General features: G+C 41.6%; 2 protein-coding genes across 2 annotated transcripts; one reads left to right on the top strand and one right to left on the bottom strand.

Moving 5' to 3' along the window:
• Window positions 1-678: 678 nt before the first annotated feature.
• rad9b (RAD9 checkpoint clamp component B) lies at window positions 679-9,962 on the top strand (the record flags this gene model as incomplete). The annotated part of the gene is made up of 11 exons (XM_080433616.1): window positions 679-712; window positions 1,014-1,084; window positions 1,250-1,387; window positions 1,810-1,924; window positions 2,259-2,358; window positions 3,011-3,126; window positions 3,424-3,527; window positions 4,836-4,900; window positions 5,368-5,496; window positions 9,004-9,202; window positions 9,843-9,962. The coding sequence occupies 11 exons, from the start codon at window positions 679-681 to the stop codon at window positions 9,960-9,962; spliced, it is 1,191 nt and encodes a 396-aa protein (XP_080289742.1).
• An 853-nt stretch (window positions 9,963-10,815) lies between these two features.
• Window positions 10,816-21,987, bottom strand: pptc7a (protein phosphatase targeting COQ7 a). The gene is made up of 6 exons (XM_080434266.1): window positions 21,308-21,987; window positions 19,171-19,350; window positions 16,221-16,419; window positions 13,848-13,974; window positions 13,604-13,733; window positions 10,816-13,189 (listed from the first exon to the last, which is right to left on the bottom strand). Exons 1-6 carry the CDS (start codon window positions 21,507-21,509, stop codon window positions 13,131-13,133), a joined length of 897 nt encoding a protein of 298 aa, XP_080290392.1. The 5' UTR covers window positions 21,510-21,987; the 3' UTR covers window positions 10,816-13,130.
• Between the last annotated feature and the right edge of the window lie 1,285 nt (window positions 21,988-23,272).

Genomic DNA, 23,272 nt, shown 5'->3' with positions numbered 1-23,272 from the left:
TGATCATTATGTTCTAATACTACTTTTAACTAAACAATTGTTGATATTGGGTTCTTTGTTCGCACTGAAAGATTTTAAATGATAAAATAAATGATCATTTCCTCCCAACAGTAATTTTTGTAAGGCTGAGTTTTTAGGTCCCATACTTCGTAGGGACGGATGATAGCGCTATGATTGGCTAGCTAGTTGGTTACCAGGCAACCGAACAGCTGGTTGTAATATCGAGATAATGCCATAAATATGATATGAGCTAAAACCATGGTCGCGATGCGACGCATTGTGAGCTTGTAGATCGGCTATTTTCAAAATATTTTTATGCATTTTATACATTTGAAAACTTGTGAAATAGGGACATTCTGCATATAATGAGTACTTTCTACTTTTGGTACGTTAAATACATTTTCATACCTATACTTTTGTACTTAATACTGAAGTACATTTTTTATTCCGGACTTTTACTTGTAACAGAGTATTACTACATTGCAGTATTGATACTTTTACACATGTGTACAGTAGTGAGTACTTCTTCCATCACTGCCTGACCGTCAGTGTAAACTGTAATTGGTGCTTGGTGAAAGTACCGTCCCTCCCCGGCTATGGGATGTATTGAACACTGACCTGTGCACCTGTCCAGTCAACACGTCCATCCACGCACCACACGGGTCTTTGTCATCAACAATGAAGTGTGTCATTGAAGGAAACTGTGTCAAAGGTATATTATATTATATGTAGGCCTGAGAAAGATTTATGTATTCTTTTTGCTCAAAGTTTAGTTTTTCAACCACTGCAAATAAGCCTAATAAGTAGGTTAGGATAGCTAGCTTAGTTGTTGTTGATGTTATTGTTGTTGTTGTTGTTGTTGTTGTTGGGATTGGGGTAGCTTGGCTTATTAGCTATTGGTTTATTAGCTATATGGGTAGGCTAACACTAAAAGTATACTATATATAAAAGAGATAAAGTATAGCATAATGAATACTGACAACTATGTTTGCTAACTTTGCTTTAATTTGCAGCATTTGGAAAAGCTATTCATGCCCTGTCACGAATTGGGGACGAATTATGGTTGGATCCTATGGTGAAAGGAGTGAGTATCAGACCACATAGATTTCAGGTGTATTATTATGCTAGGAACATGGCTGAACTGATTTTCTGTTCTCTCTCTCTCTCTCTCTCTCTCTCTCTCTCTCTCTCTCTCTCTCTCTCTCTCTCTCACACACACACACATCCCCCTTCCTCCCTGGTCTTCAAGTTGGCAGTGAGGTCAGTGAACTCTTCCCATTCTGCTTATGGCTGCTTCCTCTTCTCACCTCTGTTCTTCCAGTACTACAGCGTAGGAACGGAACCTACACAAGACTTTGGAATCATCAAATGCAAGCTAGTCATGAAGGTATACAACCCAGCATTTGATGAGGGGAGACTAATAATCATACAACCATTTTTATGGTTCAAGCTAAAGGAGTCAGTATTTCTGTTACTCCATTGACCTCAATTGCACATCTGACTTTCGAGTTGACTTCTATAATATAATTCAGACTGAAGTTATCAAGTAAATTAGTAGCTTTAGGAACCAACTGTTCCCGAGCCATGTGGCCCATAGGTCAGGAGCCTATCTCCTGTTTCCGTAGCATGATGTACAACATGTACAATCCCTGGACATGTCATAGGGACTTACTCCAATACAACCCCTGATGCTGATTACCAAGCAGGGAGGCATCAGGTACCATCACTCCCTATTATCCCAGTTTTTCATTATTAATTACATATTTAGTGACTCTAATCCAGCCTAAAAGAGGTTTGTTTGTCCTTTAGTCAGTGCTACCTCTTTTTCGGAGCTTGGGTGCCATTGAGCGCAATGTGGAGCGATGTGAGATATCCATCAATACAGCTGACAGCAGAGTGGTATTCCAGTTTCACTGCAGGCATGGTAGGGGAACACTTCACATTGTGTCATTCACTTGCTACACATTCAAGAGGAAAGTCATTCCACTGTTTACTTTTATTGAATTAAATTATACTAGTAGAAGGCTAAAGGAAATGCAATATTGAGAGAAATAGCGTAATTGTTCACAAATGCACCTAAGATGATGAGGTTAGCATCTCAGATGTTGCTCTTTTTATTTGTAAATAAAATAGTTGACTTGAGCTTTTTAGATTCTCTGCAGATACAAAGCAATAAACGAATATCTAGATTAGTCAATATTGCATCATCACTAGATGGCAGCAGATATCTGCCATCTATTGCTTTATTTTGAGAACAGGCATCACCAAAACCTACAACCTAGGTTTCCATGAGAGTGAGGCTCTGCAGGCAGTGTTTGCATCACACCTATGTCCCAACGTCCTGAAGGCCCAGGCCAGGTGAGAATTATAGAAGAAAATATCAAGTTGCCAAGTTTGAAGCTAAAAAGCCTGTATTCTAAACATCAGAAACAATTCCCTATTGAAGTATTCTAAACTCTATAATAAGGCATGACAACTTACATGCTTCATCTGGTGATTATTGTACTACAACGAAAGAGTAGGTGTTCTTACATTACATCTAGGACTCAATTGCCACACAGTAAAACGTATGCAATCCCTGTACTGTATGGCACTAAGGAAGAAATTATATGGCTGCTTATATCTAACCTTTATATTTTGCCATCACTTATAATACTTCTACGATACATTATGATATTTGGAAGCTTGTAAGAGTCTAAATGTCTCCACTATAGGCCTAATACAGTAGCTATTGTTTTGGTACAGCCTATCTTGTTATGGTTCAGTTTGTCCTTGAAGCAGCTACAGTATAACTAGGATCTCTGCCCTGTGCTCTTGGCAGAACTACCGTACCACTGACATGAGTGTTATTGTATTTCTCCCCATGATATCATGTACATAAAGCATAATCATCACCACCTAGAATATTGTCTCGACTCCTATGTGCCCCATCGATTGCTGATTGATCCAGAATTCCACGACTGCACCTACAGTATATGATTACATTTATCTTCATTGCTAACCTCTCCAGGCTTCTTGGCAATATGGTGATGCACTTCCCAGTGTCTCAGGAGGAGATCACACTATCCATGACTCCTTTGAGAGTCATTCTGAGAAATTACGAGGAGATTTCTTCACCCTGCAAAGGTAATGGTTTCTGTGTTGTCATTTAACTATTAACATAATTGAGATATTATTTCCAAAACCTTGTGGGAAACAGTATAGTAAGATGAGAAGCAAATAGTACAATTGGCAATTTACAATTTTGCTTAACATGCAAGTTGTTTGGCTCAACTAAGTATTTGTTTTCATCTGCTTGTTTGTTCTATTCAATACAATGGTAAATCCCAACATTCTAAATACAATGGTAAATCCCAACATTCTGGTGCTCTGGTGGGATTAAAACATAAGCCTGTATGTGACCGTAGTCTGCTTGGATTACAGGCCCCATGAAGATGTATACAGAAATGTCTTTACACCCCAGAGAGTTTGACTACTTCCAGGTCGGAGTGGACTCGGACATAACGTTCTGTCTGAAAGAGTTGAGGGTGAGGAGGTTATATTTGGATGGTCCATTCTTTCTGTCACATGAAACTGTTGAGCGTGTTCTGGGTGCAGCGGCACTCGTGTGCAATGTGCATGTGGATACTGTACATGTGACATATTAACCCATTTAGCACCGAGTGCCGCACTACGAGCTTGTAGATCTGCTATTTTTTAAAATTTGTGGAAAATTTGTGCAAATCTTTGAATATATATATATATATATGTTTCTTTCCAAAGCGAACATTTGTAACTCAAATCTTTGCTTCTGGGGATTCTATGAATGTCTTCTAATCTAAATCCTAACAGTTTTCTGAAAAACGTATGTTGCTATAATATCAGTGGTGCTCAAATGTCAAGGACCCCCAGAATTGTATTTGGCCGCGGACCCCCATCTCAAAATATTTAGTTCCAGGGAGGGACCCCCATGAAGCAAAGATTTGAGTTAAAAACGTTCGCTTGAAATATATATATATATTCAGATTCACATTTTCACGATTTATGAATAGCCAAAGAAATCTAAAATGACACAGATGCGTTCCCGGTATGAATGGGTTAATGCGTAAGGATGCATATATTTGGTTCCGTAATCAGGAGACTCAAGTGTCCTGAAGACTGTATCCAACTCTGTATAAATTTCCCATGAACCCCATGAACCCCATCCCATGAATTTTCCAGGACTGTGGATGCTGGGCACATTGGGGTATTTCTGACCTATCACAAATGTGAATGTATTGACATGATCCTACGCATGTCTGTATTAAAAAGGGGGGTGTTCAAATGATATTCTGCTGTGAAACATCTATTTAAATTAGTGATTTTTTTTGACAGACTGCAGAATTTCCAATTCAAAAACAAAATACAATTCTGCACAGGCTGTCAAAAAAGCTTCCATTTGTCTTGCGCAATGTTTTGAATATAGTCAGCAGGCATGGGAGGTCATTTGGAAACTTGGTAACCCGATAAAGTGTCCTTTTCTTAGTCCAACTATTACTAATGAGACTTGACCTGAATCCCACAAGAGCCACAACCCCTGACCCCAGTATCTACTGGCGTTCTTATGGGCTACCCACTGTGACATTTCTCATTAGCCAGCCCTGTCTTTAACTGCTTTTCCTACTTGAATGGATTCCTGCTAGCTTGAAGCTGGGTTTGGACTGATTAAGAGCCGGGGTTTAAGTATCAGTTGCTTTTCCAAAATGTTATAACATGTCTTTGGTTTGTTCACTAAAACACAACTTTAACTAACTAAAATCATGTTGATGTGTCAGTCAGGGCTAACAACACATTGCTATATTTGCTGTGGTTTGTAGGGTTTACTCTCCTTTGCAGAGTCACATGGCCTACCCGTGTCTGTCCACTTTGGGGCTGCAGGAAGGTAAGTCCCACTGGGCCATGATTAACTAGAGTGCCTACCAGATCTCAGATTACAGTGCACAAGGAGAGTCTGTACAGACACCCAAGTAGCCCATCTCTATGTGGTAACCACAGTTGGGGATCATTCATGCAATTCTAATACCAGTCCCAGAAGTACCATATGAATACTGCTAAAGCTATCCTTTTTTAGTACTTGCCTATGGAGGAAAGTATATTTAATTAATTATATTTATTATAAATTATTTTTGCTGCAGTGTTTTTCATAGATATATGTATGTTTTTCCAGGAACAATCATACCACACATTTTAAGAATGTGAGGTGCAATAATAATGTCAGTATGGTATCAATACTTATTATCTTTACTATACCTTATGTACTATAATAATACCAAGCCCCAACTATAACACACCTGCGCCAAATGCTCAAATGAGGCTGTCTGTCACACACAGCTCTTGTTGTTCTCTCAGGCCTGTGTGCTTTAGTGTGGAGGACATGGTGCTGGAAGCCAGCGTGGTGTTGGCTACTCTTATCGACCCCGATAGCAGAGGCCCCTCTCAGACTACAGAGGCCAAAGCTCAGGCCCCTATAACACTCAGGTAACCAACACTCCTTTTGTTCTGATGAGGGTTCATGTGAAATTGTTAGTTTTTGGTGTACAGTACATATTGGTGATGGGAGGTGCCCACTTGTGAAGGCCATTTCACCTCCAGGTTTCTATTCAAGCACAAGCAACAACAAAAAAAATGTAGTTTCATCATCATTGTGTATGTCGTTCCCTATTCGGGAACAAGTTGAATGCAAGTAGAATCACACAGAGATTCAGTGCATCTTCCACAGACCCACAGACAGACAGATACAGAGATTTCGGTTCTGGACAACAGCCGGTCACACTAGGCACAACACATCCCCAGGGTCATCGTCGGTGACACGTCAAGTTTTTGGGTGATCGGCCGGATAGTGCCCGAGATGGGTTTCGTGGATTTATAGATTGATTGATAGATATTAAAAGTGCACATGCAATGATCCAATGCAACGCAGAGGCTACCCTTTGTATAGTGTGCTCTGTTTCTTTTGCACTCTGAATTCCGGTACCACGGACAAGGGTGTCACATGAACCATTACTTGGACTAGACTGTAGCAGCTGAAACCTTCGCAGACCTACTTTATTCTATCTATGGTGACAGCGTATTAGAGTTTAATTGAATCCTCCCACAGGGCTTCACCTGAGCTTCTCCCCTGGCACTTCCTTCAGCATATACCAGCTAATATGCTCATGCACCTTATTTTCTAAACCTCATACGTAATGTTTGGATGGATACGCTATGTGTAATTATGTAGATACCATGTTGTCTGTTTTTTTTTATTCATTTTCCTTCCCTGCCCCCCCCCCCCCCTTCTTTCTTTCTGGAAACAATCAAAAACGATGGAGCTTGCACAAAAACACATTTCACCCACTGTTTTACACCTGTAAACCTGTGATGTGACAAAAATAAAGATGATTCTGATTCCTCCAGGCCGTTCGCCCATATTGGTTCATTTAGCTTCCTGAGTGGGCGCAGTGTTACAGCATCCAAGCCTTGCATCTGTAACAGAGCTATATGGGGCAAGCAGGGGCTATGCGGGGGTTAGAGGCCTGACAGTTTGACAACGCATAATCCCTTCTCCACCCACGCAGCCCTGGCTCATCGGTTCTGCTGATGTCACAGTGCAGAGCTCTGTCAGCTCTCTTCTGACCTCGTCTGTATCTCTCTAAGCATCTCTGCTATGGCTCTAGCTGGGCTGGGAGTTTTCAGCATTAGTCCCAGCCAGATTTTTGCACATCTGGGCCGTTTATAGATCTACTTTGCTTGTTCTAAGCACTGCTGGCAGGCTACAGAGAACGACAGTGACCTGCTGAACAGGCAGAATTTCAGCTCTTGTCAAGGCCTGCACAAATAATTGACTGTATGTTGTAGCCGTAATATTGGCCACTCATTTCCTTATCGCTGGAGGATGGCAAATGTGTTGCAGACGGCCTCCAAATCAAGGTAGTTTAGTGCTATGCAGAATCCTTGGCCTACAGATCAAGTTGTGCAGATGGAATCTCTCATCTTATTAAAAAGTGACCACTTTCCACAATCCTGGGCATTAGTATCTAACTTTCTCTCATACAATTAAAGAATAAAGAAGGGCTTCATTTGTCACTTATACTAGTACAAGCAGCGAAATGTTGTCTTGTTGATCTTTGCATATTTCATACATGTTGAAACAATTTCTGTAACTAAATCCCTCTTTTCATTATCTAGGGTATAATTGGATGTTGTGTTCATGATATATGCAGTTTTCTTCTTAAGAAATAGGCCCTGTCCACACATTTGTGAAGGCAATTACAGGCAAACGTACAGATAATAATAATAATAATAACTTTATTTATATAGCACCTTTCAAAAACAAGTTACAAAGTGCTTTACAATAACAACAGATGGAGTATCAAAGCTCTGTTTTGTTTGACGGCAATTGTCACATGACTCATGAGACCATTTGTGCCTAATTTGGTGGAAACAATCACATTTCAGCAACAAACAATGACATTTGTAGCATTTGTGCATACCTTATGGGTGTAAGTGAAATCGCTTCTGGCTTTGTGTTGTTTAGAGGCCTTTCGGTGCATGACTCAAATTTGGGGCAAATTGGACACATTTCTTTTGCAAAACGGGGAGTGGGATCTTGATGTGTCACCTTACAGGCTGTAACTCCCAGACTCTGGAATGCCCTACCGCAGGCCCTGAGAGCTGCAGCGTCTGTGGGCATTTTTAAGAACCACTTGAAAACACTTCTGTTTGGTCATGCTTTTGTGGAATATCTTTGATTTGCTTTTTATTTCTTCCTTGTAATATGTCTTCTGTTTTTGTTCTGAGTTATATTGTACTGTTTTGCTGCTGTTTTTTGTTAAATTTGTTGTATTTCTATGGTATGTAAAGCACTTTGTGAGTTTTCTCTGTGAGAAGTGCTATATAAATCAAATTTACTTACTTACTTACTTACTTATTTCACCTGGAGCTAAAAATCTAAGTATCCTTGTCTGAGGAAGAGGAAGATCAATGTCTAGACACTTAAAGTCTCCATGGAAGTGATTGTACCTTTATTGAGCCTGGAAATATGATAAGGAAAATTCACTGTTCCATTTCAGGTTGAACTTTCAGGTTGAACTTTTTGTTGTCTTAATTATTAACATGATTTTATTATGTTAAAAAGCTGATGTTTCAGACGTTATCACATTTGAAACAATATCACTATAACATCATCTCGCATCTGCTGTTTGAATTTCAATCTGGTTTCAGAAAATCTCATTCTACAGATACCTGTCTGGATTGTCTGCGCTATCTAACAGATCATATTAGGAAAGAAGTAGATATATAGGAAAGTTTTGTGGTAGGGTTGTGTTGGATCTTCAAAAGGAGTTCAACACTGTATATTATAATATACTTTTGAGCAAACTTACAGCTTTGAGCTTTAATCTTTACAGTGTTATCTGGGGGCCAGAGAACAAATGGTAAATGTGAATTGCACCATGTCCTCACCTCAACCACTAAGGTGGGGTCCCTCAGGGGAGCATTTTAGGTCCTCTTTCTTCTTATCATGTGACATAAAATCGGCCTGTGATTTTAACCTGCTCCTTTTTTAATGATTCAGCTCTCCGAGTATCATTACTTTCTGCTGAGAGATGCTAAGAATAATTACTTTCTCAGTATCTGGTCATCAGAACCCTCCCCTCTCCGTCTCTCACGCACATTAACACATGTGCAAGCAAAGTAATCCATGTGGCACAGTCATCTGAGTATCTGACATGCTCATGCGAATTTTTACTGAGACATACCCATGACATCAGTTTTATTTACAGAAGTCTTGTTGCTATGGAGAACATAGCATATGCCGACTCATTTAAGTCTTAACTGTAATTATAATAATTGCACCTCAATTACACTGATTATTTATTCCACTTTTCAGAGGTTTTAGTTACTATTTGGGTATTACATGTGCCCCTTTTAAGAGAATACTGGTACCTCTGTAGACGACTTGCACTGGAAGTTTGTAGTGTTATCATATAGCTTTACTGTTCTCAGGTGTGGAGATGCTGCTGGACCCCTAAGAGGTTCACATGAGACAGAACCTGAGCCTTCCCTCCAGAGCATTCATCCTGTGACTGAGTTGGTCGCATCCAGCCATGGAAGCCCACCGTCAAACCCAGCATCTCTTTCTAGACAGTACACAACAAAGGAGAGATGCAAAACACCTGGTTCAGTCCCAGCTCCCACCTCTAAGGTAAGACTCCCATGTTAATTAGGTTTCAGTTCGAGAAACACAGTGTTCCCGTGAGGCTTCAGTGTTCTAGAATCTTCACATGGCTGTGGGGTTGGTCCCGCATCGCAAAGTGCCAAAGTACCAATAAAGTGCTTTCAGACTTTCAACTGGAAGCGGGCCCATATCGCCATAATGCCTCACCATATGAGGTGTGATTGATTATGAAAAGAGGAGCAAGGTGAAAGTGACTGCGGCAGATGGAAACCCATGCCTCAGATGTCCGGGTCTTCCCTTTGAAACAACAACCTATAAAAGACGCATAGGACTGATAAATATAGAGATCTCTCCATGTATGGTCATATCAGTCTGATTGGCTGTGCAACGTAGGTGTGAGGGCCGAACCTCTAGTTACTTTAAATCCCTACAAGAGGCTAATAGCTTCTTGCCACACAGTATTACATAAGGGCTGTCTTACAAGAATTCACTTCATCTTTAATCGGACTTCAACACATTTCAATTCCATTAATTATTTGTCTGGTTGCTTGAACAACACACACTATTGTATATACGTAGGTGAGATGTATTTTTATTTTTCCAAAATAATGCATTTAAAATGTGTATGTATGTAATGTATTTGTCTTGTGTCAATTTCTTCTCCTAGATATGCTCCCTACTGTTTGGGGCCTTGGCAGAGGAGCAGGGCCCTGATGGTGGCTTCTCCTCCCAGTCTGTTCTTGCATGGTGCAGTGACATTGAGGAAGATGTGGAGGACGAAGGTTGACAATACATTCACCCTAACCATAGAGCCAACCAAACACTGCTAATTATTTAATTTGCCATTATTCTACAGCAGAAAGTCACTTACTGGGGTTCCTTGACTGTTACATAAAGATAGCTTATTTATCTGTTTGTATGTAATGTATATGTATAAACATATACAAATACAGTATACACATATATACACAGTAGATACAGTGTGTATATCTAATTGTTTATAATGCATTTGATGGTTTTCAATGTTCATTCCCCCCCGTTTTTCCTCGAATTGTATTTGATGGAGCAAAATGAAAATGAATAAATACAAAAGAACAAGGATATGGGTCATGGAAACACTAAATCAGAAGTATAATAATTCTAAAGAGATATTAGTCTAGACTAATATTTCTAGCTCTGGAGTGCTTTGAGATACCACACCTCTTTGTTGATAGTAACTTGGAGCATGCCTGACAGACTGCCTGAGATCTGAGGAATGTGTAACTAAACATACAAATGGCACTGTGTACTTGTTCAGTATTACAGTATCACTCCCTGCCTTGCATAACAGTACATTGAGAGAGTGAGTTCACGAACTTCACGGGTAAACTTGGGCTCAGAGATTCAGATACAACTTGTACTTGTTTTAATGGGATTACCGCCTCGGAGGCATCCGGAACGCATCTCATCTGTTGAGAGCAGGTCTTTCAAATGAATTCTGTCAGTGGATGGACAAGGAAGTCAGATGATGTTCATTGTTGCAGAATTGAATGAAGGCTTGTGCCCATCTCTTGAAAGGAACAAAATAAAACAATTCCTCAATGTGGCTAGTGTGGACATTTTGTCTTAGTGAAATAAAACAAAACAAAACACACAAAAGGTAATAAATACTATACTCTTTATTTAAATATTTTACAGATTTTAGAACTTTTCTCTTTTCCTTTCTTTACAGAACCTGCATCTGAATGTTTGAACTATTCACCCAAAATATATAGACACATGCAGCTCTGGCTGTAACAAAGTTTGTTTTGGGAGGATGCAATATGTAGGTACTGGGTGCAATCTTAAGAACGGGTAAGGGAACACTGAAGCTACTAGTGCCATCTGACAGGGAGAGGTTTGCTTTTGTTACAATACTATTAAGGCTGCTCCTTTATTTATTCAGTGCCATACCCCTTTCAAATCTGCAATGCCATGCCTGTTCATTTACCTCTGTGAAAACCAGGGATAAAGTTCCATGCACAGAAAGCTTACAGTAATTGTCGTATTTGAAAAATGTCATATTGTAGGTAGATGGTGCAGATTGTAGGTGTTCTGTCATGCCATCTTCATCACTGAATAAGGTAAACTTCCCACTTCATCACTGAATAAGGTAAACTTCCCACATGGATTTCAGAGCATGGGTTTCATTACTAAGCCTAAACTTGTGACTGGATGCATAATAGCAGATCTTGGGGGTAAAAGGTTTAAATATCATTGAAATATATGACAAAAACTGGTATTAAGACAGCAAGGCGTGATGGGGAAACTTGAATCTCATGGCTGTTCCAACAGATTCAAGCTTTGCGCTTAGTTATCTAGCGCTTAGTTATCTAGAATACTTTGAGTGTGAGGGGTAGGTTAAGGAATAATTACACACATGTTCGCCAGTATCAATGACACCTGATACAAGGCACATCAGCTCTGATAATGGATGAAATATGGAGAAACCTAAATTTGACTTGTCAGTTAAGGTTGCTGCACATGAGTTATGCAAATGCACAGTGCAAATCAGCAGCAAAACAATAGAAACACAATGGTCATTTTGCACATGAAAAGCAAATCAAAGCCTGCAATGACCCACAAATGTTTCATTAGACTAATGAAACCTCTAATGATTAGAGGTTTGGGGCTAGGGAGGAGAGATGAGAAAAGAAAAGGAAAATTCTGATTGTGATTAACATTTTCTAAAGCTACCACAATATGGCAATCAATCCAGATGATTCTCCACTAATCCCATCAAATGAAGAATTTATAAAAAATATATTTGGTCACCCGACCAGCATCCGCTGTATTTAGTATGCATCTTTATCTTTGTGCGTTCACGGCTGCCAAGACCAATTCACCCCATTGGATAGTGAGAACACTGTGTTGCCTTCACATACACATTTCGTAAGTATACACTAATTACACATCATCTAACAAACAACATACTCTTTAACATGAGAACTTTCACCAACACACACAGTCGCACACACACACACACATTTCTTGTAATCACAATCATGGCTCCAGCCGCTGCTGTGTGTTTAAAGGGAGGGCACTAGTTTGACACTAGCAATGACATAATTTTTTTAGAAAAGCTTTTTTTGTTTTGTTTTTTTACATTATAAAATCCCCTCCCTAAACAGCCTTGAAGTAATAATGTTTGTGCAAGACTAGAATTGTGCGGATACGGAAAAGGCAGCTGCAGCTGAAACCCTATACCTCCTCCCAAAAAACAACAAAAAGTCCCTTCCTGGAAACATCTACAACACATTTCAACATCATCAAACCAGTCATATTAAACGTGTGTCCTTATACCCGCATATTGGGTTCCGTGGCCTTCGATTGACGTAGGTTTTTGAACGTAGCACTTATGCCTAGAAAAGTATTTTGGAACATCCCCTTGCAAAATGCTTACCATTTATGGTGTGCAATTCTAAATCAGCTCTGTTCCCTTTTTAACTCTTCTGGCTTTTGACAGCACAGCTTCAAACCACTTGAAACACCTAACACTAGCAATACCTGATCCCTTTCTGAATCTCAACCTGAGCTTTGAACTTTCCACACTCAGGAAAGAGGACTTATCCACATCAACCAGGAGCTTCTTCCCTCATGCCACGTTCAACATTGTTCATCTCTGCAAATGGGATTACCCCCACAACAAGAGGAGGTAATCAGACATGGCCAGGAGGAAGTGTCAAATCTTGAACCCCCCCCCACGTCCTTTGGCTGTCCATCCCCTCCGTACGTTTACAGTAGATGGGCATGTGTAAGAAAGGGGTTTGGGGGGCATGATGGTCAAGTGTGAGTCAGGGGGCAGTGTAGAGACAGGGGGATGTGGGACCCTCCTGTCCAAACACGAGTTCCTTCATCCTGGCCAGCAGGAATCAAAGCAGACAACACCTGCAGAGGCGAGGTGAAAAAAAAACATCTTCCTCCACACAGTCTTTAGCTAGTCAGTATACTCTGCTACAATTGACAGCAATACTGTGATGTCGTCTGGCTTTCCTCCTGCGGAGAACACACACACACACACACACACACGGTCAGGATGTGAAAAAAACAACTTTTTTGTGTTGTAAAAAAATGATTTCATCAACAGAATATATACTTGTGCTAAACACTAAACTATGCTTCTTCTGTGCCAACAATGTTTTTGGCAGGACATCAAGTTTGAAGTCCTTTCTCCTCTGTCTCATTCCTCAAGCAGTTAGTAATCTTTGATTTTGGAGGGAAGAAAATTATGTTGTGGGTCTCATGCAAACACTAAACGTATCAAATATGTTTAAAATGTTTCCTTTTATCATAATGCAGGCTTAATGTGTTCTGCAATTTTCCTAATTTCATCTTCAGTACAAAATACATGCAGAGCGAACTATACATTAGCCTTAAGCCATACCTTCACATTCCACTTGAGATACTAACCTCTTACATTCAGCCCATTGTCACAGGCGAACTGTGCGAAAGGTGACATGTAGTTGGGGTCGTATGCCAGCACGTGGGCCTGCTCTGCGATGCTCCTGGCGGTCTGCTGGATACTCTCATAGTTTGAGTTCTGTTAACAAAAACACGCCAGACATTGTGTGTCAGCATTCCCGTCATGTTTTTCAACTCCAGTGATCGTACTTCCCTGACGGGCAGACCCGTTTAGTGTTACAGCTCGACATACCTTCTTGAGCTTCTTCAACTCCTGCAGGATCATGTAGTCGGGCATGTTGTCAAAGAGACCGTCTGTGGCGGTGAGGATTATGTCGCCCAGTTGGACGTCAAAGGACGAGCTGTCTGCAGCGTCAGGACTGAGGGGACACAGAGTGTAAAAGCAGAGTGAGTCTATCATACACAGATATACATTAAAAGCTCTGGAGAAAAATATTAGGACTCCTAATAGAGTAAATGCATTTGCACTATACTGGAGATCCCTTTGTTCCATTTTATGTTTGTATGAACCATAGCTATACTGTACAATAGGTCTCGATAGGTCACGTGCGCCCTACTTCCGTATTCACAGCCACCTACTTTCCTGGGGGACATGATGGCACTTATTTTATGGATACCATAACCAACGCATCTTTATATAAACACGTCACATAGGCCCCCATGGATTTATTACTTCCTCTTCCATGGTTGACATGGAAGCACAGCGCTGTTATGAATGGAATGGTACATGCATTCTATATATTGATTAATACTGTATGAATTATGAGAATTTGCCAGCACATCTCTGCACCAAACGTAACTTCTTCTCTGCCCAACTACGGCATGTTCAGTTGCAGACACACCTCATCAACTTACATATATAGTTGAACATCAGCCAGGCTTCCAATAATGACCTGTCACAAAATGCTTTGGAGTGCCATGTTGTCACATAAGAGATACATCATGTTGATCTCCCAAAAAAACAATGTCAAACAATATCAATGCAGCATTTCTTAATTTTAAAAGATCAAGAAAAAGCCGACATTACAATGTTTCGTTTTAGTGCCAGTCCTCCAGTAAGTCGGCATGACACTCTTAGTTACTCTCCAGCCATTCTGTGACAAGTCTTTATTGCAACTAAAGTTTCAGTTGACTGACGACTTTGGAAACTAATGACAAACACCGGATCCTATGTGTATGGCGACGATGAGAATAATTCAAGGAATGGTCACATGGTCTAGCTTGGAAAAGTACACTTTGGTCTCATGGGTGCTCCAGGGATCATGGCTTTTACAGTGATTTGTGTTAGTCACAGACCCGAGGCCAAGTTCTGGTGCCAGTGTCAAGTTCAGTTCTTGGAAGAATCCCTACATCTCCCTGACCCCGTTGCTCCTTGGCCAGGCAGAGCCATTATTCATTATAATGCATCTGGACTGCCTTCTGCAGTGATAGGTAGCCAGAAGTCATTTATAAAATCACTGAGGGCAGACGGGGTAGGGAGATCAAACGTCTGGGACATGAAGTTTTGAATGCAAATGTCTCTTGTTAATATGTACATGCTTTTAATCATCAGACATGTTGGGGCAGCACCACACTGCTGGAACATTGCCCTCAGTGCAAGGGGAACATAAAGACGAGGGACATTGGCCACAAAATGACCAGTAATCATATTCTAAGAACAGATGCAATAAACCATAACAGATGAGCCTCCTGATGGGGTGAGATCCCCCACGTCTACCCCAGCTGGTCTCAGACCGAATTCTGCTTGAACCTCCAATGCTTCACCCACCGTCTCACACTCAATTATTTATAAAAACAAGAAATGTACTTAAAGAGCAGACACTCTGCTGATACCGGGACTTGGATGAAGAGCCACAGAACAGAAGTCACTTGAGACCAATGCTAGAAATAAAAGACTACAGGAAACACTCGCTGCTTATCCCGGTTCCATTTTAAACCATTAGTGCCTTACAGCCCAGATTTATCCATGGTTTGCCTTCCATTAGTGTAGAGAAATGCATGCAGTAAACTCAAAATAATCTGCCTCATTTAAGATTCAACAAGTTAAAAGGCTGGCCGGGCCAGCAGGTGCAGGATTGGCTGTGGAGTGGAGAGCCTCCAGTCGGCCCATCAGTATGACGAGACTTTGACCTGGCAGACAGAGACATTGGCAGGCGTCCAACTGCTGCCGCCTTCGCTCACGCTACAAGAGGCGGCTCTGCTGTGCGCATGCTGCGGCAACGAGACACAGCAGCACGTGGTCCCAGGATGACCTCGGGTACACACCATCAGAGTAGTTTAACCCTCAACCTTTCCATTTAATAATATCACCATGGAGCACCAATGGAAAAAGAAAAGTAACATAACATTCTGCTATTTCTTATAAAATGTAAACAATTAGGACAGTCTGCATCCTAAAGTAGTGGAAAACCAAAGTGAGGCATTTTGAGTGCCTTCAATATGCCAGTGTGCAATCCATAAATGTGCAGGTATCTTTCACATCCATTAGTTCACTTCTTACATTTACAGTTTGGCAAATTCTTCTGTTATCCATTGCCACTCAACAGTCCTTCAAAAAGGTGTAAAACACACAGAGGCTTCAATCATGCCTTTATGAGTGTCTGACCTGTCACTGAGGACAACTCCTTCTGCCTCTGGAGGAGCTATGGACAGCTGGAAGGGTGTGTTGAAGTAGTGCTGTTGCTCGTCTGACCTATGGACAACCTCCCCTCCCCGCACCACTAGGAAGCCTGAGTCACCGAGGTTGGCTGTGTGCAGCTGGTGACTTTGCCGGTCCAACACCACGATACAGGCCGTGCTACTGCCTGAAAGACATGAGAGTGATACACACACACACACACACAGATAAGAACGAGAGACAGACACAACTCGCATAACACGGATAATGACAACGAGAGAGAATGGAAAGCTACAGTAGTTCAGTTCTTCACTGTCCCACAAGGGTAATTTGGTTTGCAGCATGGCTCAATGCACACAGATAACTCAAATCACAGTGCATGTTAATAGACAAGATAACATACATGAAGTAGTAATATGGCATGCATAAGTACGTATATCATTCCGGAAAAGTCTCCCAACCTGCCCTTCTTTACACACATAACTGACAACAAAATGCCATTTAAGGGAAGACACACAAGAACTAGCCCAATATATATTTTACATGGTTGATTAATTAGTTGAGGTTGAACATACAAAATGTATGTAACACGATCACTTTGGCCGTCATCTGGGGGATGGATGCAGTTGGAAACACAATAATCTGGCTAAGAACACAAAATGTTTGTAACACGATCACTTTACTTTGGAAGGCCGTCATCTGGAGGATGGATGCAGGAGGAAACATAATAATCTGGCTAAGCACACATTGTGTGACCACACCCTGCTGCTGATGAACAGGCTCACCAGAATGTGGTCTGCTCTCTGGGCTCAACCTTCCAAAACCCCCCTCACGCAATGTGACTCACTCACTGCCTTTCTTCTGTTTTCCTCTATAGTAACACAATTACACACACACACACACACACACACACACACACACACACACACACACACACACACACACACTGCCTGCTTCAAGAACCTTCCCTCCACAGTGGAAGAAAAAAACACAATACTGTGTTGTTTCCCTCCACCATTTGCACATGTCAGGAGGGTGGAAAAGTACTGACTCCGTGATGGACATCCTTCCCCTGCTTTTCTTCCCTAGATTTTGTTGGCACAAGGCTACAAGTTTGCGCACGCTTACGGGCATCAGTGCCATGTAGCAAAATGATTCTTGGAATGAGCTGCAGAGGGGGCAAGTCAGGACATGGGACGTTCTCAGGACTTCTTAACGGACTTAAAAACCAATATACTTACTTGACTGGAGTCCCAAATGGGTCTATACTAGGCCCCCTCCTATTTTCCCTCTTCACAGAAAATAGTCGATCAACAACAACGCGTTGGGAAAGGTTGCCACACGTTGCGAGCTTGTAGATCTGCTATTTTCCACGAATGTTTATTTTCCACGAATGTAGGCCCTAGAATAGAGACACTAAGGTTCCCGTTGTTTAATGGGAACGGAGACGGAGACTCTGACTCATGATGCAAACTTGCAAAGATCTTTGAACCACAACCGACCACTTAACTATACACAGATGGGAACAAACAGCCAAGCCTTAAACTTTTTGCATGAAGCAAGACATTACATGTGAAAGGTTGAGATCCTATCACCTGAAAAATGTCCCTCTTACTGTAGTTCTGCGCTGCAACCAAATACCAATCTTCACCATGTACCATGACACTGGCATTTGCTGCATAGTTTAATCTTACGTGCCTAACAATACAATATTATGACAAGAAACATTTAGTATGGGTGGCTCCAGCTGAAATCAGTACTAGTACCTACCCAATCAGATACAAAGAACTACAAAAAGGGGGGCTCTGTACCAAAGCTCAGCATTTCAGCTGTATGTCATGAACTCCAAGTTCAGACTCTAGTATTATTGTCCCCACAATATTCTAGGATGCAGTTGTTAGGCAATGTAGGTTGTGTCCTTTGCATTACATTATTTTTTTCAGGTTTATGTTGGGAGTAGATATAAATGTACATTCATAATGCCAGCCCAGAATGCCACCATAACAACAGAAAGATGAACATTGGTTGAATGCATACCAAGACCCAATATGCTTTATGGTTAAAATGGTGATTCTGATTAATTTATTTAATAATGTGACCATGCTTTATGCAACTTATGATGTGGTATTATTTCATTGCAATGTTACCTTTTCTATTCAATTCAATATAAAGAACCAAAAAGAGGAAATACCAAAAAGAGGAAATAGCGGCACTCCAAAAAAAAGAAAGATGTACAGTAATACCTTAGATCAGAGTGACGCTATTTCCTATTTTTTCTTTCGCTCTCCATCTCTTTTACACTTGATTCAGACAGACAACTCTTGGATTGAATTCAATATATTTAGTGAACTAAAATCAAACCCTGACCGCCCAATCTCAGGGCGGACACTCTAACCACAAGGCCACTGAGCTGCTGCAACAAGGCTCTGTCTCAATTTATTCATTCCCTGTCGAAATGAAAATATTTACATTACATAAATGATCTGCCAAATAGACATTACAGGGAACGAAATAGCACGCCCCAAAGTGGATCATAGAAACGGAAGGCCACAGATGGATGTTGGGTAGGCGCCGGTATTGAGCAGTGAGAATGCAGAGGAATGATCAGGTAAGCAGGGAGGTTTAAATAGCCCGCCCCAGATGAAGAGTGCATGTGACTGATCATCACCTGATCAGGATTTGTCGCTGCTTTGAGTCGTCTGCCTGAACTAGCTCCACGGCCACAGGGTTCACATCTTTACTTAAAACTGTAGCTGAGAGCACCCATCCACAGCGAAGGAGGTGTCAGAGGATGTGCACCTGATCCAAGTTTTGATTAAATCATTTAATATTGGTGATATGTCAAGATTTCATAAGCATGAATTGTGCTACACTTACACTATGGAATTATTATATTCAATTAACTGAGCAGCCCTGTGTTCAGGATTGATTCACTCACCGAGGAGAGGCACTTTGTTCTGTAAGAGTTCGTAGTAGCCGGTTGTGAGGATTCCCACAGGGTTACTGGGTGTGAAGCGGCCTTCCTTCACCAGCCGCTCACATGTCTTCATCAGTGTCCCAGAAAACTGCGACGGGTCCACTCCATAGTCCCGCCAACCACCCACTCCGTCTGCCACACCTAAGGAAGCAGCCAGAAATACATTCATTCAATGAAGATGCTTTACTTTGCATTGTATGTTGAGCTAGTGACTCCCTCTGAAATGAATAACAGAGTGTGGTAGATTATGTTGCAATTTATTATTTTTAATTCCTGTCCTCAACTAAGTTTATCTTTGGTACAATAAATCATTAGGATTCATAACTGAACTGAAGTATCAGTGGTAGGCACAGAAAATCAGTATTAGTAATGAGGCTATTATTTATGATCCTTGGACTCCTTGCCTCTTGACTGTGACTTACCACAAGAGAGGAACTAATATATTGCTAGGAAACAAGAACGGCAATGCAGCTGCATGATGGAGAAATACAATGGGCACTTTCACTAAGATGCAAACAGGACACCAAGTACAGCACAAGACAAAACTCAGACTGAGTGAATCAACGTCATGGTATGCATAACGGTCAGGGGTGGGGGGGGGGGGGGGGGTTCAAAGGGTCTAAAGGTCTGTCCACATAAAGAATGATAATAACGATAACTATAAATATCGCTTTAAAAACGGTTCTAGCTCAAGTGTATGGCGGGCCTGGCGGCATCCACAACACTGCTATACAAAAAGCGGGCGAACAATATCATTGGGATCACTTTCAGAGGGATGTGATGAATGAAACTGACAGTCAAGTTTAAAGAGACTAGGTTGGGTGCTGGACCAAAAACAGTAGTAATAGATAAGAATAAAAAGGAGTCCGCACGCACACCAATTGCTGCTCCCAAATGTGCTTTTACTAGTGGTCTGAAACTGACAGTCAAAATCCATCCAAATGTACAGGGCATCACGATCAACACATCACTAACGTTCAACATATGTGATGTGGATGCTCACATCATTATCATCATAATATTGTTATATCTATCTTTATAGTTATCATTAATGGTGTGGACAGTGGATGGCCCTTTAAAGACCATATTATGTGCAAAATAATAACATCAGAGATGTACTTTAGCACATCTTGCTCATTACAAAGCGAGCATGTATTGATCATGTAAGAGCTCATGTTAAAGATCATGTAAGGCCAGTGTACTGTGTAGGACACTGCAGGGAAGCTTCCATTAGTTTTCAAATGATCAATGTCAAGTAATTTCTCTGGTCCAAGTCCAACTCTGGTCCATAAGGAGAACGAACTCCTTCTAGGCTATGGACCAGAGCTGGCCCAAATCCAACGAATAGTGCTACATCTAGGATCTTGGTACTCCACTTGTAATAGTTTGAGCACCTCTGTTCCATTTATAAATGAGAATGCCCTTTATCATGGAGTACAATCTAGTGACAGGAGGACTCGGATAACATACTGTATCCCAGCAGCTCCCAAGACACAAGCATCTGCTCCACTGACCATACAAGGCCGGCCTGCCCGCCGGCACTATGTGCTCTCTACTTGCCAGACCACCTGATAATTGGCAGAAACAAAATACTCCAGCTAAGGTCTACTCTGTACACAACCGCCTTCACCAGGCAGTACTTGAACACTCCAGACTCAGAGACAATAGGACGAGTAGTATCAGCAAGTCAAAGAAACCTGACCTGACCCTCAGTGTAAGTGCACATTTAAGACATTACTGGTCAGTGGTCAAGCTGATAAAAGTAGCTTGCCTCTACGGTACTACATAATGACATACACAATGTGTAGGTTAGCACTATAATTATGACCTATGTGCGTTAAGTCTGTGTGACAGCAGATATGGCTCATCGTGGACCAGAGCTTCCAGTCTTTGTCTCAGTGCGTTCAAATAGGAATAGGATAGGATTACACTAAAAAGAACACAACGTGCTTCTCGTATGAGTAATTCCAGTGTCCAGATCCAGTAGCCTAACTAACCTTGTTTGATCCACTGTTGCAGCCTTTATGACCTTTTGTGATGATGTGATAATAAAGAAAGTGCAGACAGCCAGACAAACACACAGTGACATAACACTCACCCAAAACATCCGCATGTCTGTGTCGGGCGATGAAGCAGGCGTCGTCGCCGTAGCACATGCCTTTCTTCAGGATGCCTTTACGATGGTCCTTCCCGAAGCCGCATCTGGCCGTCACCAGGCTGTAGTCTCGGCCGTCGGTCTGAGAGAGTCCGCCGATGACAGCCCTGGCAAACAGTCGACCGTACGACAGGACAGACAACATCCCCTACCGAACACCCCCCACCGAAAAACGCTCGCTTTAAAAGCGTCGACGTTGAAAAGAAAGCTCACGATGTTTACAAACCAACGTTAATATGGCCAGCAAAACTTAAGCGCGCTCGTAAAACTCAAAGAACCGGGGTTACGTTCGTAACCTATAGGTTTGAGTATGTAACAGCTGAGCTACGCACACACTCAGTGACAATAACACGCTCCGTCCACACACACAGACAGACAAAGCCCCGCACGCCAGGTTCGAATAGAGTAGCTATTATTTCGGCGTCTCTACTGTACGGAAGATCTTATTCTGGAGCAAATTCAGAGGAAAGAGACGTCGGTATCGACGGTATAACACTCGGGAACTAGTAGCGGTTTGTTCGTCGTAACCATGATGTCGAGAAGACAACCTCAGCGAGACTACGTAACATAAATAAACCCCCCAGATCCTCTTCTAGCCTCCTCACTCTGTCCAGGCAGCTACGATCCGACTAGTATGTCTCACTCTCTCAGGTCTTGTGACTGGCTGCTCCGACGTCACACAGCATTACGCAATCCAGAATACCAAAAACGCTCGCCCCAAAACACAGTCGCCCCGGGGCAAATCCGACGGTATTCACCTGGTAATGGTATTCCTAAACGTAACCTCAGTAAACTATGCCTAAACCTAACCTTATTCCTAAACTTAACCTCAGCAAAACTATGTCTAATCCTGAATTTATTTCTAAACGTATCCTCAGTAAAACAAATACAAGAACAAGAACCCCCAGGGGGAAGAAATGGGGGTGAGCGTGTTTTGGGGCGAGACTTCTGGTTACCGGTAATACTACTACGATTCACACTTTTATCCCCATAAATGTGTAAATAAGTGCTGTCAATATAGGACAACCTCTATTAACTAATTTATATGGCAAATTATTAGGTTCAGTGGCGTATTACGCCAGCCTCCTCAACATTGACACATTGGGAGTCCATACTATGTTCTTAATTCGTAATATCGATAGGGAAATATTACCATTTTATAAATCTTAAAACATGAGTCCACCTGTGTTTTCCAAATATTGCACTTTCATTCTGACCTCATTAATGTCGGTCTAAAATGTTACACTGCATATTGGCCTCCCCTAGTGGACATTCATTTTTGCCATGGCCCATGAGCCTTTGTTCGTGTTTCATGCGAAATCATTATAGCGGCACCCTGTGTTGTGTCAAGGTATTACTTTAAGTTTGAGTCCAGTATGCACTTCTCTTGGTGCACATTACGGCTTGGCCTCATAAGTGCGCACTCAGTGTTTGAGTGCTGTTGAACTAATACAATAAACTGAATAAAGTATGTCATCAGCTGCCTGTAAAACAAGACATTCGGATGCAGATGACGGCACCATGGAACTTGGAAGTATGTAGGCTAGGAACGGTAGTCTACAGATTGCCAAAACCCTTCTTCTGGACAAAGCTGGAGTCTCCTGACTACACTGCTGTGTACAACAAGTTCAGGTCTCCATCCCAACTGCTGATGGCTTTATTCATTACTACTGCCCAGTCCTGCACAAACCAGCAGCTCAGATCAGTTGTTTGCACGCAAGATGTGCACAACAGGAACCAGTCAGGAACCAGTCATCTATTCCAGCTACACACTGTCCCTTAAAAGGAGTGATTCACCCCAAAGATGACTCATTTTTCCAGTCATCTAATTATTGGCCCAGGAATGTGACAAAAACAAAAAAAAATCTCCATGAATTCAAGGCTTCATGGGGTGTGTAATTGATAGAA

Source organism: Gymnoscopelus braueri (genome assembly GCF_963280865.1).
Source record: "Gymnoscopelus braueri genome assembly, chromosome: 7".
Taxonomy (NCBI): Eukaryota; Metazoa; Chordata; class Actinopteri; order Myctophiformes; family Myctophidae; genus Gymnoscopelus; species Gymnoscopelus braueri.
This window is presented reverse-complemented; position numbering and strand designations above follow the sequence as displayed.